This window comes from Microcaecilia unicolor, chromosome 1, assembly GCF_901765095.1.
Source record: "Microcaecilia unicolor chromosome 1, aMicUni1.1, whole genome shotgun sequence".
Classification (NCBI taxonomy): Eukaryota; Metazoa; Chordata; class Amphibia; order Gymnophiona; family Siphonopidae; genus Microcaecilia; species Microcaecilia unicolor.
The window spans coordinates 181,077,712-181,095,794 of NC_044031.1; the positions used below are offsets into that span (position 1 = coordinate 181,077,712).

General features: G+C 42.0%; 1 protein-coding gene across 1 annotated transcript in view; it reads right to left on the reverse strand.

Moving 5' to 3' along the window:
• Window positions 1–12,679: 12,679 nt before the first annotated feature.
• The window catches only part of SHISA8 (shisa family member 8), an 80,040-nt gene continuing 74,636 nt past the window's right edge, over window positions 12,680–18,083 (reverse strand). The window contains exon 4 of the mRNA XM_030206279.1: window positions 12,680–13,041. Coding sequence (XP_030062139.1) covers window positions 12,680–13,041 — 362 coding nt within the window. The remainder of the gene's footprint in view (window positions 13,042–18,083) is intronic.

Sequence of the window (18,083 nt, forward strand, 5' to 3'; positions counted from 1 at the left end):
ACCCCCACCCTCCCACTCTGTCAGACTGTCAAAGTAATGCTTGGATGTCTCACTCATATATACTATCTGCTACCACATTTGCTTATTTCCGATCTGAGGAAGAAGGGCAACCTTCGAAAGCTAATCAAGAAATGTATTAAGTTATGTCCAATAAAAAAGTATCATCTTATTTTCTTTTCCATGTTTTATTTTGTTTGATTTCTATTGATAACTTTTTACTCAAAAAGTATTATAATAGGCAGTACCTTTTTTACTTTTACTTAAGTATTAAAATATGCATTTATTTTTACTTTACTTAAGTACCTTGACCTAGTAATTTGAATAGCACTGCGAAGGGACCATAGACCAAGAGGAGGAAGTGAGACATATCCATCACTTAAGTGACTTGCCTAAGATCACATGGAGAAACAGTGGGATCTGAACTCTTGCTTCCCTTGTTCTCTAGCCCTCCACTGCCTTAGATTGTGAACCTTCTGGGGACAGGGAAATACCTACTGTACCTGAATGTAACTTGCTGTGAGCTGTTACTGACAGGGCCTGAGTTAAACCAAAAAACAAAAGTTAAGACCTGTTACAACACAGCAGGTAGGCACAGGTCATCTTCTAGTAGTATTTTTTCTCTCTTACCGGTTCAGTTTTCTGCCTTATCTCCATTTTGTCTCACCTCTGAAGTATTTTTCTTTCCTTTTCTCTTCTTTTTTTCTCCCCATTTCTCCTCAAAATTCCTAATCTTCCTAACTAATATTGGACAATAAGTATGTTTTTCAATGAAATGATTTGACTATACACCGTATTGGCCTTGAAGGAGCCAACCAGATGATCAATGTGGAATAATGAATTAGATGAGTTATATCTGGGGATAATCAGGTTAATACCACAGGTTTTTTTTTCTGTTTACTGTTTAACTGATCTCCTTATCTTGTTTCACTCTCCCTATTTAGTGGTCTAAGGATGAGAATAGAATTACCTGACTGAAATAATTCCTACATATTACTTTCTCTGTATTTCCAGCAAGTTGTTTTATTGCTTGTAAAAATTTAAATGGTTTTTAAATAAAAAAAAAATTTAAAAATTCATAATCTTTTATTTATTTATTTGCTACATTTGTACCCCACATTTTCCCACCTATTTGCAGGCTCAATGTGGCTTACATTATATTACAAAAGATATAATTATGAACAGAGTAAGAGGTTTGTTCTAAATTAACATATTACTATGTAAGAAATAAGGAAGATATGTCTGTAGAATAATTTACATAACACATAATAAAAAACAATAATATATGATGATCAATATATCCTTTTGATTCCCCAACCTGATCTCTCCTCATATCCCTCCTCTTCCCTTTTACATTTTATGTTAACCCTCAGGGCCGTGCCAAGGGTCTCTGGTGCCCCCCTGCAGACTATCAGTTGGTGCCCCCCCCCCCCCCCACCGTCTCGCTTCTTCATTAGATGTTTCTCCATTGCTACCTGTCTTTCCTTTAGACTGAAAACTACAGGCCCAGCCAGACCTGACAAAAGGGTCTACCACACCCTTCAATGTCAAGCATATACTAGAAAACTGTAAATTAGCTTACACAGGAAAGCAGTTTAAAAAAATAAACACAATTCCTGCTGTTTCTTAACACTGCTCTCCAGAGAAAGTACTGCCTTTATAAAGAGGCTTTTCAGTGGGACTTAGCCTATTAAAAACTATTAGCATAATTAGGAATGGCCAGCCCTTGTAACTGCAGAGACCTAAGCTTTGATGATGCATGTTCCTGTCTTTGTTACAGTGGGGGGGGGGGGGGGGGGGGGGGGGGGGGTCTCTTCATCTCATTTACACAGTCTGACCTCCCCTGGCTCACTGGGAGCCCAGTCTCTTGGAGACTGCTATACATTGCAAAATAAGATAGCAGATGTAAATTCTCAAAGTGGACATATTCCAAACACTAAAATGAAAATAAAACGATTTTTTTCTACCTTTGTTGGCTGGTGACTTTCTTTTTCTGATCATGCTGGCCCAGTATCTGATTCTGTTGCTGGTATCTGTCCTCTTAACTCTGTTTCCAGGGCTTCCTTTCCACTGTATGTATCCCTCATTGATAAGTCTCTGACTCTAAAGTTTAGCAATTTCATTAAAGCAAAATGTATTTTCAAATATCACAAACTCTCCCTATCCAAGCAGAATGTTTTATATAAAAACAAACACACAAAAAAAGCAATCAGATTTTTACTTACCAGCTATTCTACACTATACGTCAGCTAAACTTCCTCAGCCAATTAAATGGATTTTAGCTGTAGCTATGATAATTATGTACACATCATTGCAGTCATGCCCTCCTCTCAGTGTACATGCTCAAAAAACAAAAACTTTGAACCACTTACAGATAACAATTACACTATTTATTTTTTATTTCTCCCCAGTCTCACTTGCACACCTGCCTCCAAACCTGTTCTCTTTAATTTGAATGTTGTTCCAGCTCACCCTGAATGAAAGTTGTTCACACACCAAAGCCATAAATAGCTGCTGGTTGTACTCTTTGAAACTGCTTTAGCAGAGCAGCATGTCTGTCTCAGCACTGGTGGGCTACCTTCACTTCCTGATGTGGGCAGGGGAGAGAGGAGAATCACAACTTCAGGTAAAAGATTTTGCAAGTGAGTGGCGCCCTCTAGAGGTCGGCGCCCCCCTGCATTGCTTACCTCGCTTACCGTGTCAGCACGGCCCTGTTAACCCTTACCCTGCCATACATCATTTCCAACAGCAGTTGTAGCTCTATCCTACACTTCCACCACATTCCCAGGCTTCCTGTTTAAAGAACATACAGTGAGGAGTCACAGGGGCTGAAAATGTGTGACAGGCTCCTTGAATACAGGCAGAAGTGTGCTGGTAAATTTTTAACAACGGGCTCTCTCTCCGGGTGTAGCCAGTACTGCAATTTGGGGGAGCCAGATGTGTACCGGCGGGGGCAACGCATGCCTCTCCCCCCCCCCCCTTCTGCAGGCATACTAGGCATACCTTTGCTGGCAGGGATTCTGAGCCCCACCAGCCAATAAATGGACTGACACCACTTCCCACTGCTTGCTTCTGGCTCGGAGTAGCATGCTTTGGACTTCTCTTGCATGCACAAGAAGTCCCAGCCTGCTGTTCAGAGCTGGAACCAAGGAGCAGGGAGCAATCAGCCTATTTACTTGGCTGGTCGGGCTCAGCATCCCTGTCAGCAAAGTAAAAGAGAATTCAGGAGGAGGCCCAAGCCCACATTTTGGGAGCCAGTTGTTAAAGTAGCCATGGGGGGGGGGGGGGGGGGCTACTTTAACAACTGGCTCCCAAAATTCTTTAAAACTTATCACACAGCTTTCACGAGCCCATGAGAGCCTGCTCCAGCACACCACTAAATACAGGGTCTGTGCTAGAAAGAGCAGAGGCCTGCAGGAGGAAGATTTGGAAGAGCAGATCTAGGTGTAAGTGTACAGTTACACAAGGTACAAGCAAAAGTGTTACCTAGGCTAGGGATCTTGTTAGCTGCTCAGACCCTAAGCAAATGTTTAGTTAGTTCATGCCTCACCCTATTCTGCTGCCTTCAGTGACCTGCCAGAGTGCAGCACACGGCACTCCAGAATGAGGCTGGCTCATTTTTCCTTGTCTAAGATATTGTATCTTTTGTCTGGTTTGATTTATTGATGTCTTTAAGCAGTTTGCCCTTCTTTTGAAGACCTGGTTGTAATCTTCTTGCGTTGTTACCAGGCCTGGAAAAATATCTTTTGCTCACCTTTCAAAATGCAGCAGTGCTAGCATTCACCCTTGTCTCACTCCTCTTTCAAAGAAACTGTGGAGGGAGAACACTGTGCAGTGCCAGTGTGAGAAACACTGGGGCCCAGCCAGCACCTCATATCCTGAGGCTCTGCCTCTCAGTGACATCACTTGAATTTGTCAAGGGAGCCTGTGTGCTGCTGCCTGGCTCCCTGGACAGTTATCCAGCTTGCAGTTCCCTAAAGCTGGTCCCGGCATTATTGACCCTCCAAAAACTACAACTTAAACTCTCCCTTACTTTTCCTTTCATTTTTACAGCAAGATATATCCCCCTTGTTAAGGAAAGGAAAATTTGAAACCTTGATTTCATAGAAATGCAAATATTGTGAGAAAAGACTAAGGATGTAATAATATCTATTCCTTGTTACTCCTGCTTAGCTAGTCCGTTGGCATGTGCTAATGGCTCTTGTATATGCTGGGACCCCTGGTGTGTTGCCATCTGCTAACATACTACCTAATGGCATATTTGGTTTGCCATTTAGACCCTGTCTCTTCACAGTCAGGGATTCGTATTTCTAAGTTTCTGAGATTGTGCATTTCTGCACCTGGACTAGCTTGCAACACACTGTAACTTAGCTCAGTTCCTTATATCTTGTTTAACTGTATAAAGAACTTGCCGTGAGCTTAGCCACCCATCTATGTATCTCAGCTGACTCTTACCACCCATCTTATCCCCATCTATGTATCTGCACTTGACCCCTTATCTACATGGAAGATGTATTGTAGAAAAGCATTAGTAATGTAGTGTCACCTTTCGAGGGGCCGCCCCCCTCTCTCGCCTCCTGTGGTGCTCCTCTGGGGCCTCCGACCCGGGCCTCCACTTTCTCTGACTCGCTGACAAGCCCACACCTCACTCACTCCGGTGGGGCTGTTTAGGCGCCTCAAAAGGGGTTTCTACTAGGCTACCCTGGGCCACCTCCCCCCCCCTTTCCTTGTGCTGGCTCTTGCAGTCCCTTCCGGCATGCCCTTTCCCAAAGCAGAAGAAAGTCACAGCCCAACTCTGGCTAGGGTTACCATATCTTGTCCTCTTAAAAAGAGGACACATGTCCTGCCCCTGTCCCGCCCCTTTCGCATCATTGCCCCCCGTCACATATTCCCCTCCCCTCCCCCATCACCTCCCCTCCCCTGGGTCACATATTCTCCTCCCCTGCCCCCCCCATCACCTCCCCTCACCTCCCCTCCCCCTTGTCACACATTCCCCTCCCCTTACTTACTCTCTACTGCCCTGGTGGTCTAGTGACCTCTTTGGGGCAGGAAAGAGTCCCCTCTTTTCTGCCCGGAGCGCTGCCTTGCCCTGCATCCTTCTCGATCTCGGCTCGGGATTCAAAATGGCCGCCGAGAGTTAAAATCTCGCAAGGCCGCTTCAACTCTTGGTGACCATTTTAAATCCCGAGCTGAGACTGAGAAGGATGCAGGGCAAGGGCAGACAGCGCTCTGGGCAGGAAAGAGGAGGCTCATTCCTGCCCCAAAGAGGTCACTAGACCACCAGGGCAGATAGTAAGTAAGTAAGGGGAGGGGAGACCCACAGCGCCGCTCGCCTGCCTGCCCGTTTGTCCAGAAATCCGGACAAACAGGCGGGCGGGCAAAACCCGCCGGATGCCCCGGACATGTCCTCAAAAAGAGGATATGTCTGGAGAAATCCGGACATATGGTAACCCTAACTCTGGCAAAGTTCACGATTTATTTCTCACCAAACAAAACAAAAACATAACAGTGTGTGGCCAGTTTACATCCTATCGGGCCTCTTCCTGGAAGGGCAGTACACACCATGCTTTCCTGCCCCTTTCCCCCCCCCTTTTTTTTAAGCTCTGGTTCAGTCAATCCTTGCCCTTTTTCCTCCTGTCCAAAAAAAAAAGAAAAAGAAAGGAACCTGTGTTCCCCTCCCCCGGTCCACAGGAAGGAAGCAATAGGGCTCAAGCAAAAGCTTTTCCCTCTGCTGTGCCCCAGAGATCCCTTACACCCCTCCTTTCCTCCTTAGTGCTAACCACACACACTAAGTTTCTCCTAGATCCTAACTGGTCGGTCTGAGGCATCCTGGGATTTGTAGTTGTAAGCACCAGGGAAACGCAGGCTACTGCCGGTTTACTTCTTCTTCTCCACCTGTTCCCCTCCCAGGGACTCCTCACAGTAGCTATGTTATTTGAATGTTCTAATGTGTGCTTATTAGATATTTCATCAGTATTATGCTGATCATAATATATTTCTTTTATTTGAATTCTAATGCTGTTAAATATGCATATTTTTTATCCTGTTTTATCAATAGAAATCAAACAAAATAAAACATGGAAAAGAAAATAAGATGATACCTTTTTTATTGGACATAACTTAATACATTTCTTGATTAGCTTTCGAAGGTTGCCCTCCTTCGTCAGATCGGAAATAAGCAAATGTGTTAGCAGATAGTATATATAAGAGAAACATCAAAGCATTACTTTGACAGTCTGACAGAGTGGGAGGGTGGGGGTATGCATGGGGACATTAAAGCATTTCATTGAAATTCTAACAGGATGGGTGTTGGTAGGTGAGAGGAAGGTAATAAACAGAGAAATAAACAGAGAAATACAGCTTTATGGTTTATAATGGGTTAGAAAACCCAGATCCTTATTAAGTCCTGTTTCAAAGGTCTTACGTTCCTGTATTGTTTTAAAATTACCTTTCAGTATTCTTACTGTGAAATCACTGGTGCAGTGTTCTGGTGTTGTAAAGTGTTGACCCACAGGGGTGGGGGCTTGACTGGCACCGGCTATTTTCATGTGATGTCTATGCAGGTTGAATCTTGTCTTAAGCATCTGGCCTGTTTCTCCAATATGGCATCCTTCGTTACATTTTTTACACTGAATGATATATACCACATTGGAAGATGAGCATGTAAAATAGTCTTTTATGTTGAATATTTTTCCTTTGTGAATGACTGTGGGGTCTTGTGAAATGTTTTGGCATAGTTTGCAGCTGGCTGTGTTACAGGGAAACGTGCCCTTTTCTTTTTCCGTCTGTGATGGGAGTTTACTTCTGATCAGCTTGTGTTTTAAGTTTGGTGGCTGTCGGAAGGCCAGCACTGGTGGGGATGGGAATATCTCTTTCAGTAATTCATCTTCCTGGAGTAGCAGCTGTAGGTCTCTTATGATTTTCCTCAGTTTCTCCAGCTCTGGGTTGTATGTCAGTACAAGGGGAATTCTGTCTGTGGCTTTTTTTTTCTTTGTACTGTAGCAGATTTTCCCTGGGTGTTTTGAGGGAGGAGGCAATATTCTTGGAGATTATTTTGGGGTTGTAGCCTTTCTGTTTGAAGAATGCAGTCAGGGTTTCAAGGTGACTGTCTCTATCCTCTGGGTCCGAGCAGATACGGTAGTATCTTGTGGCTTGGCTGTAAATAATGGATCTTTTTGTATGTGAAGGGTGGAAGCTGGAGTTGTGGAGGTAGCTGCATCTGTCTGTGGGTTTCTTGTATATAGATGTTTGTATACAGCCATCACTGATTGAGACTGTGGTGTCCAAAAAATTGACTTTTTCTGGGGAGTAGTCAATTTTGAATCTGATTGTAGGATGGTATGTATTGAAGGAATAGTAAAATTGTTTCAGAGTTTCTTCCCCCTCCGTCCAAATCATAAAAATGTCATCGATGTACCGGTAGTATTTTAGAGGTTTGGTCTGGTATGTATTCAGAAATGTCTCTTCCAGCTCAGCCATAAAAAGGTTGGCATATTGGGTTGCTGTCCTGGTGCCCATTGCAGTGCCCATTATTTGTAGATAGATATCATTGTTAAAGTGGAAGTAGTTGTGAGTTAAAATGAATTTGATTAATTTTGTAATAGTTTCTGGTGAGTATTGATGGTCCAGTGTGGATTTTTTTAGGAGTCTTCCACATGCAGCTATGCCATCTGCATGTGGAATGTTGCTGTATAGTGATTCTACATCCATCGTGACCAGAAGGGTGTTTGGTGGTAATTGCTTGATATTTTTCAATTTATTCAGAAAGTCTGTGGTGTCTTGTATGAAGCTGTTAGTTTTGTGCATGAGAGGTTTCAGAATTCCCTCTATGAGTCCAGATATTTCCTCCGTGAGCGTGCCAATACCTGATATGATTGGTTTGCCCGGGTTTCCAGGTTTGTGGATTTTGGGTAACATGTAGAATGTGCCCACAGAAGGCTGGTTTGGTATGAGTTTCTTCAGATGTGGCTGTGCTTGTGTAGGAAATGTTCTGATAAGATCTTTTAGCTGCTTTGTATAATCCTGTGTGGGGTCCTCAATTAGTTTCCTGTAGTATTTGTTGTCTGAGAGCTGTCTGTGTCCCTCTTCAATGTATTTTTGTGTGTCCATAATTACCACTGCGTCTCCTTTGTCTGCGGGTTTGATGATAATGCGTTCGTTAGTTTGTAGAGTTCTTATGGCCGCTCTTTCTGGTGGGGTAAGATTGTACAGAATTCTTTTTTTGTTTGTTGGAGAGTTGTGATTTAACCCTATGTATAAAACTTTCTATGTAATTATCCAGCTTGTAGTTTTGTCCCTCCTGTGGGGTGAAATAAGTGTTCTTTTGTTTAAGACTGTATTCCAGTCTGTTTAGTGTCCCTCTATTGTGGAAATGTGCTCTAAGACGCATTTTTCTGAAGAATTCTTCTAGGTCTGAATATAGTTGGATTTCATCAAGTTTTCTAGATGGGCAAAAAGAAAGTCCTTTGGAGAGTACAGAGACTTCATGCTGTGTTAATTGATGGTTCGAGAGGTTTATTATACCCATCTGATCTGCATCTCTGATGGTGTGATCAGTATTCCTTGGTTTGTTTGGGCTCTGATTTTCACATGCCTCAGATGTATATCCAAGTGTCTCCAAGGTGTCTGGGGATGTTGTTTCTGCAGAGCTGTGGTTATCCAAATATAGGCTGTTTTTCTCTCTGTGATTCTGTAGGAGAAAAGATAGCTTTATTTCTTTCTTGCGGATAGCCATTTGTTGTTTTTCCCTTTGGATGTTATGTAGGTCCTCTTTAAGTTGGTTCCTACGGTGTGGATGGAGTTCCTCCATGTTCCTCATGGTTTCATCCCTTTGGGTTTGTATTATTCTCTTTTTCTTGTAGAGTTGATGTATGAGTTCATTTCTTAGTTTCTGACTAGTGCGTTTGCAGATTTTCTCTGCATAGTCAGAATTGTAAGTGGTAGCCAAAGGATTTTTGATCCTCAGTCCTTTGGGAATGATGTCATTCTTCTTGCATATTGTCAGAAAGTAAAGATGGCTGTTCAATTTTGTTTCTTTTTCCAAAAGTTTGTTCATTTGCTTTTTCATGCGGCTGTATGCGGTATCTTCCATCTTAAGTAGAGAGGTGTGGTAGCTGTGTTAGTCCACTCTTAAAGGTTATCAATAGAAATCAAACAAAATAAAACATGGAAAAGAAAATAAGATGATACCTTTTTTATTGGACATAACTTAATACATTTCTTGATTAGCTTTCGAAGGTTGCCCTTCTTCGTCAGATCGGAAATAAGCAAATGTGTTAGCAGATAGTATATATAAGAGAAACATCAAAGCATTACTTTGACAGTCTGACAGAGTGGGAGGGTGGGGGTATGCATGGGGACATCAAAGCATTTCATTGATATTCTAACAGGATGGGTGTTAGTAGGTGAGAGGAGGGTAATAAACAGAAATAAACAGAGAAATACAGCTTTATGGTTTATAATGGGTTAGAAAACCCAGATCCTTATTAAGTCCTGTTTGTTGGGTATCAAAATATTCAATCATTCCTGTTTGTTGAGTGTCAAAATATTCAATCATTAGAATTCAATCATTGGAATTTCAATGAAATGCTTTGATGTCCCCATGCACACCCCCACCCTCCCACTCTGTCAGACTGTCAAAGTAATGCTTTGATGTTTCTCTTATATATACTATTTGCTAACACATTTGCTTATTTCCGATCTGACGAAGAAGGGCAACCTTCGAAAGCTAATCAAGAAATGTATTAAGTTATGTCCAATAAAAAAGGTATCATCTTATTTTCTTTTCCATGTTTTATTTTGTTTGATTTCTATTGATAACCTTTAAGTGTGGACTAACACGGCTACCACACCTCTCTACTTATCCTGTTTTATAATAGTCCTATTATTAGGTTTCAATTTACTGTTTTCAAGTTACCTCATTTATTGATGTTTATATTTGTCCATTTGTACTATTGTTGTGCTGTTAACAAAATTGTAAGTTTCATGTTAAACTGTACCTGCTGTACACCGCCTTGGGTGAATCTCTTCTTAAAGGCAGTTAATATATCTCAATAAATAAATAAAGTTGTATTTTCACACTGCAAGGTATTTGCCACAGCCCATCAAAGTCTCTGATTCAGCCACTTAAGAGCTCTATACTTTTGTGATATGGAAGTGTTCAGATCTCAGAGTGCTATGTCAAAGTGCCCAGCAATCTTTCTTCAGCCTAGGCAGCAGCCATTGTGCAGCAAGACACGCTGAATTTTTCCACTAAGATTTTAAAGCTCTGTATTGTGTCTACCCACATCACACTATCTAGAGAAGAAAACTGAATACTGAAGGAAAATGTCTTTAATCATTAGATAATTGAAAATCATGTTATTACAGCTTCATATCTATTTACAGATAAGATGATTGAATTTCAGTGGATCTTTATTAAATCTCTGCTTTTGTGGAGAGATGGTGAAGGAAGGGTACATAATTGGTTTAGGCTGAAAGAAGACCAGAGGGACATCAAATCCAACTTACTTCTACCTACTTGTATCTAAGAGTCATTTCTATGTGGTAATTCAGGAGAAGATATTAAACACAGTGCATCTATAGTCAATTCTGTCGTGGCATGAAGAAAAAGTTTCTTCCCTGCTCAAGGTGCTGCTTCCAAGGAAAAGCAGACTCTTGTGACCTGAATGTATTGTATTGGTTCAGGCCCAGTACTCATGCCGAATAGACATGTCGAAGAGCGTTTAATTTAATATATCCTGTTTTATTCCCATCCCATCTGTTTTCTTTCAAGCAGCTATAATGTCCTCAGACACAAAATAATCTTTGCATCAAATTGACATGACCCAGCTTTTCTGTGGGTCCAACTTGCTTTTGTCTATGCTACCCATGCCTGAAGCACTGTCAAAGGGTTACAAGCTTGTTTCTGCAACAGGAAGTGTTTAGGTCAGAATCATTATTAAGGTCCAAATTGTATCTTTAGTATCAGCAAAGTGAGAATTATTATGACACTATAAAATGCTTGAATATTATTATTATTTGTATCATTTATAACCCGTCTATTAACTAGACGAGGAACAAAAAAACCCCCACACATAATAGTAAAATACATAAAACATAGCAAACAACAAATTACAAATCATATGTACATCTAAAACTAAAAACAGACATCAAAATAACAAATCCTTTTTACAGAATTTAATATAGCAGCATTGTAGAACCAGTTCCAAGCCTTCTTACTCTATTAAAGGCTTGAACAAACAAATGGGTTTTCATCTTCCTCTTAAATTCAGTAACATTAACGTCTGAATACTTCCATGGAGTTTGTTCCATAGGCCTGGTGAGTATCAACATATCGAACCTTCACTAAAGATGGTTGCACCAATAACCGAATATATACGTAAAGAGACAATTAAATAGCTACTGCTTTACAACAGGTCGGAGCAAAGATATCCCAGCGCTGCTCCCAGTGCAAAAGCATTAGGAACCCTATGGGGGAGAAGTTATCAACATAGGCTACTGTTAGGATGTGTTATTTTACCCCAACTTGTGCTATTTTAGCACAGGTCCCATTTTAAACAATGAAACCTAGTTCCTAATTATTGGGGTTAACAGTAAAATAACCTGTCTTAATTGCAGCCCACACTAATCATTTCCTTCCCCTTAGTGAACCTTGGGCCTTGTATTTCCCTTCAATTATCTTTCAGGCTTCTAAGTCTACTCACTCCCCCCAAGATTTTGATAATTAAACTCAACAATCATGATCACCCCAACACTATTGTCCCAGAAAAATGTATAATTTGACATCATACTTTTAAATATTAAACTGTTTTGTATATATACACATAGATATAAATACATAATGCAGGCAATTTCCAAAACAAATTTAGCTGGGTAAATAGCTGTTTCCAAATTTCCCACCCTCCCTGGGCCTGTTGTTCTGCACTGATGGCAGCTGCTTTTGCTGCCCCCACAAACTTCCACCCTAGGCAATCACCTAGTCCATTGGTTTCCAAACCTGGTCCTGGAGGCACACCAGCCAGTCAGTTTTCAGGATATCCACATTAATATTCATGAGGTAGATTTGCATGAGGTGGAGGCAGTGCATGCAAATATCTCTCATTAATATTCATTGTGGATATTCTGAAAACCTGACTGGCTGGGGTGCCTCCAGGACCAGGTTAGGGAACCATTGACCTAGTTTGATGAATGGTTAAGCCAGCCAGGTTTGAAGCTCATTTTAGAGATTTTTCTGGACTTCAAGACTTCAAGGGACAAAGTTCATCAGCGTTCGATTCTGAAGAGATTTAACAGGTTACTAGTAGCAAGAGAGGCAAAGAAGTTTGGTTTGGAAAGGGGTGAGCAGCTGTTTGTCTATATGTTGGCGAAAATCATTTACAAAGAGAACTTGCTAACAAGCGATCTTGCTGTCACTTGCCAATATGTTTTTCTTCTCAAGTTGAATTGATGTTCAGGTTTGTGCAGTCAATGGTTCTGTCACTCTCATTTAAAAAAAATGGGTTCTTTGAAGTCTATGTTACCATATAATGAAAAAAACAACTGCTGCCTTCAAGCCTGCCCCAAGTCACAAGGTTGGCATTCTTAGCAGGTATAACAACATCCCTGGAGTAGAACCAACGATGTGAAAGGAAATTTTGTATGATCTGGTCTGGTCAGTCCCAAAGTATGGTGGAGAGAGCTCTTACACTGTGACCTCTGTTTTACTATTGGTGAAAATATGACGCTGGGGCGGGGCATAGTTGGATGGTTGGCTAAAAAGCTCTGGGAGCTTTTCAGTGCTGAACTGGCGCTTTTCATCATAAACTTGTCTTCGGATGTCAGCATTACTGGACTCCCAACCTTGGCAGACAGAGCTAACTAAGGGGTGTGTACTGGCCTTTGCCACCTTTGTTTTCTGCACTGGTGTTGTGAGGCCCAGGGAGCAGCCATCTGGCAGGGCAGAGACATCTTTTGGGTGCAGAGCAGGTGATTGGAAGGAAGGGGTCCCAGGTCCCGACGCATCCATTGCAGGAAAATGTGTGTAGAATTCTTCTGTGGTACTTCCTGTGGAACCAAAAACACAGAATGAGTGAAACCCAAACAGAAGATACATTTCCTCAACTCCTTGAAGTCACACATCTGTTAATCAGAAGATGTATTTAGTCACACAGTTAACACTATCCCTCCCTCCAATATCATTGTGAAACAGGTTTTTGTTACTACAGTGATAGTTCTTAATTCTGGTTGCTATTCCCACAAAAGTTGTACTTTAAGGGTAACCAAAAATATTGCACAATTGAAAACTAGCATTTTACTAATAGTACATCAGGACAAGAGCAGACTAGCATCAACAGTGATGTGCAAATTGTTTTAAAGAAGCTAACCACCTGTTTTGAATTGACTGACTCTTTTCTTTGACTCAGCTGTTCTCTCTGCTCCTTTTCTCTCTCCAGCACACTCAGAACCAGGTTAGGATCTGGCACCATAAGTTTTCAGTCACACTAGCTGGGGATTATTTTATAGTCCTGTCCCTCCTCTGATTTTGCAGTGAGCATCCAGAGCAGGGGCTAGGTGTCCTGGCTCCCTTTGGATCCTTAAAGCCAAGGGGGTCTAAATTCTGATTAGGCATTACTCCATGCAATGAGCACTGCTTACCCTCTCCCCAGGGGATAGGAAAACAATAAGGCAAATAGTCCATAAAAACAAAGTGAAATATTTACAAAAAGAATCAAATAGTTCCAATGGACTGATAACTCTTGGTCTCTTTTGAACAGTATTCTCCACTTCAAACTCAAGCATCTTTCACACTTCTTCACTAAATCAATGTTGGCTTTCAGGCTTATTTGTGAAAGAGAAGGGCGCCCATCTTCCAACACAAATCGGGAGATGGGCATCCTTCTCTCAGGGTTGCCCAAATTGGCATAATCGAAAGCCAATTTTGGGCGTCCTCAACTGCTTCCCGTCGTGGGGACATCCAAAGTTCACGGGCACCGTAGCGAAGGTGGGACTGGGGCATGATTAAGAGATGGGCGTTCTCGGCCGATAATGGAAAAAAGAAGGGCGTCCCTGACGAGCCTTGGCTGACTTTACTTGGTCCATTTTTTCTTGCGACCAAACGTGAAAAGGTGCCTGAACTGACCAGATGACCACTGAAGGGTATCAGGGATGACTTCCACTTACTCCCCCAGTGGTCACTAACCCCCTCCCACCCTAAAAAAAAAAGTTACAATTTTTTTTTGCCTGCCTCTATGCCAGCCTCAAATGTTATACCCAGCTCCATGACAGCAGTATACAGGTCCCTGGAGCAGATTTAGTGGGTGCAGTGCACTTCAGGCAGGTGGATCCAGGCCCATCCCCCCTACCTGCTAAACTTGTAGTGGTAAATGTGAGCCTTCCAAAACTCACCTGAAACCCACTGTACCCACATGTAGGTGCCCCCCTTCACCCCTTAGGGCTATGGTAGTGGTGTATAGTTGTGGGAGTGGGTTTTGGGGGGGGGGGGTTGGGGGGCTCAGCACCCATGGTAAGGGAGCTATGCACCTGGGAGCAATTTCTGAAGTCCACTGCAGTGCCCCCTAGGTTGCCCGGTTGGTGTCCTGGCATGTGAGGGGGACCAGTGCACTATGAATTCTGGCTCCTCCAATGACCAAAGAGCTTGGATATGGTCATTTTTGAGATGGCCGTCCTCGGTTTTCATTATGGCTGAAAACCGGGAACGACCATTTCTAAGGTTGTCCATCTCAACATTTAGGTCGACCATCTCTGAGGTCAACATAAATGTTGAGATTTGGGCATCCCTGACTGTATTATTTAAATGAAAGATGGACGCCCATCTTGTTTCGATAATACGGGTTTCCTTGCCCCTTGCGGGGCCATCCTGCGAGGACGCCCTCATGAAAACTTGGGCACCCCGTTCAATTATGCTCCTCCACGTATCATTAATCCATGCTTTTGCATATGCTCTGTAATTTTGTTCTTTAGAATAGTCTCTACCATTTTGCCCGGCATCGACGTCAGGCTCACCAGTCTATAATTTCCCAGATCACCTCTGGAACCTTTTTTAAAATTGGCGTTACATTGGCCACCCTCCAGGCTTCCGGTACCATACTTGATTTTAAACTATCAGAACTATTATTAGTATTATTAGTAATATGTAATTTGTCTTTAAAATCAAGTAAGACAAATTACATATTACTAATAATACTAATAATAGTTCTGAAAGTTCATTTTTTAATTCTATCCGTACTCTGGGAGGAATGCCTTCTGGTCCAGGTGATTTGCTACTTTTCAATTTGTCAAATTGTGCCATTACATCTTCAAGGTTTATAGAGATTTCATTCAGTTTCAATGGTATTCAAAGCTGACTTGTCAGCTTTGAATACCATTTCTGGCACCAGTATCTCTCCCAAATCTTCCTCTGTGAAGACTGAAGCAAAGAATTCATTTAATCTCGCTGCTATGGCTTTGTCTTCCCTGAGTGTCCCTTTTACCTCTTGGTCATCTAGCGGTTCAGCTGATTCTTTTGCTGGCTTCTTGATTTTAATATACCTAAAAAAAATTTTATTATGTGCTTTTGCCTGGAACGCAATCTTTTTTTCAAAGTCCCTCTTTGCCTTCCTTATCAGCGCTTTGCATTTGACTTACCATTCCTTATGCTGTTTCTTATTATTTTTAGTTGGATCCTTCTTCCATTTTCTGAAGTATTTTGTTTTAGCTCTAATAGCTTCCTTCACCTTACTTTTTAACCATGCAGGCTGTCATTTGGTCTTCATTCCTTCTTTTTTAATACATGGAATATATTTGACCTGGGCTTCCAGGATGGTATTTTTGAACAACATCCACACCTGATGTAAATTTTTGAACTTCGCATCTGCTGCTCTAAGTTTTTTTTTCACCGTTCTTCTCATTTTATCATAGTCTCCTTTTTGAAAATTAAATGCTAACGTATTAGAGTTCCTGTGTGTACTTACTTCAAAGCCAATATCAAATCTGATCATATTATGATCACTGTTATCAAGCATTTTGCTAAAAACGTCCAAAATAAGTGGGGAATAGTCATTTTCAAAACAGAAAAATGTCTAAATTTTTTTGAAAGTGTCTATTTGCTAGATGTTTTTGTGCTCTGTACATTTATCTTTTTGATCCATTTATGAAAAAAAAAGTCCAAGTGAAAAATGCAATCAAGCTATTGAGATGCAGGAGGAGCCAGCATTCTGTGTAGACTGGCCACACAGACATCCCAGGAGAGCAATGGGGCACCCTAGGGGCACTGTAGTGGGCTTCAAATAAATGCTCCCAGGTACATATCTCACTGTTTCTCCCTTATCTTGTCTGCTAAGCCCCCCAAGACCCATCCAAAACCCACTACCCCCAACTGTATACCACTACAATAACCCTTATGGGTGAAAGGGGCACCTATATGTGGGTACAGTGGGTTTCTGGTGAGTTTTGGAGGGCTCACAGTTTGCACCACAAGTGTAACATGTAGTGAAAGGTATGGGCCAGGGTCCATCTGTCTGCAGTACACTGCACTCACCACTAGACTTCTCCATGGACCTGCACATTGGAGCCGACTCTGTGGGTGCTGTGGGTGAGTTTTGGAGGGCTCACAGTTTGCACCACAAGTGTAACATGTAGTGAGAGGTATGGGCCAGGGTCCATCTGTCTGCAGTACACTGCACCCACCACTAGACTTCTCCATGGACCTGCACATTGGAGCCGACTCTGTGGGTGCTGTGGGTGCTTGAGCACCCCCAATATTGAAAAAATTCCTTGTATGTGTCCAGGGAGGAGTTATTTCCATTGGGCTTAGCACCCCCAATAATTTTGAAAAGTTGGCTTCTATGGACCTGCATGCTGCTCTAATGGACCTGAATATAACATCTGAGTTTGGCATATAGGCTGGTAACTAATGTTTTTAATCACATTTTTTGGGGGGTGTGGGTAACCACAGGACATTTTTTTGTGGCTTATTTGTTAATAAAACAGGTCTACACCAAAACATCCAACTTTTTTAAAATTACATTTGTACCCTGCGCTTTCCCACTCATGGCAGGCTCAATGCGGCTTACATATTATATACAGGTACTTATTTGTACCTGTGGCAATGGAGGGTTAAGTGACTTGCCCAGAGTCACAAGGAGCTGCCTGCAGTGGAAATCGAACCCAGTTCCCCAGGACTGAAGTCCACCACTCTAACCACTAGGCCACTCCTCCACTTAAAGTCCTGGATGTTTTTGTTTTGTTCCATTGTGGCAGAAAAATGTCTAAGTGTTAGGAACGCCCAGATCCTGCCCTTAACACACCGCTGACATGCTCCCTTGTGATTTGAACGCGCTTCTGATGGACTTCATAGAAAAATGTCTAAAAATTTGGGTTAAGCTGCAGAATAGACCATTGTGATTGGTAGAGGAAAGAGCTACTGAATAGCATTAAGGTATTCTCTGAGGACAGCAGGATATATATTCTCACATATGGGTGATGTCATCTGGTGGTGCCCCGGCACAGACACTACCTATATGTGAGAATATATATCCTGCTGTCCTCAGAGAATACCTTAATGCTATTCAGTAGCTCTTTCCTCTACCAATCACAATGATCTATTCTGCAGCGTTAACCCAAAATTTTAATCCATTCATTCTCTTTCTTGGCAGCAAACAGTTCCTTTTTGTTCCACTTACACTTATATCTCTTCTTTAACTCAACATAGAAATTGAAAAATGTCTCCCAATGCTTATTCTCTCTTTAGGACAGGAAAGTTGATAAGACCCTGATGGGCTGTATATCCTGTTACATGTGTCAGCACTCACCAGCTCCACTGCTTCCGGCATTCAGGTACTTTCCCCGACAAGGACTGTCTTGTAGCAGCAGCGTCACTCTGTTATTCTCACATTTGGAGGATCAGGATCAGGTTCAGGTCTCCCTGATGACCCACCCCTCCTCTGTGCCTCAGAGAACATCTGTTGATCTAATCTCCTAGCCACAATTGCCCTCCCCTTGTCCCTTCCTCCCTTCTCACCCATTACTTCCCTCACCCGTAATTGTCTTGTCTGTCTGTATTATTTAGATTGTAAGCTCTTTTGAGCAGGGACTGTCTCTTTGTATCA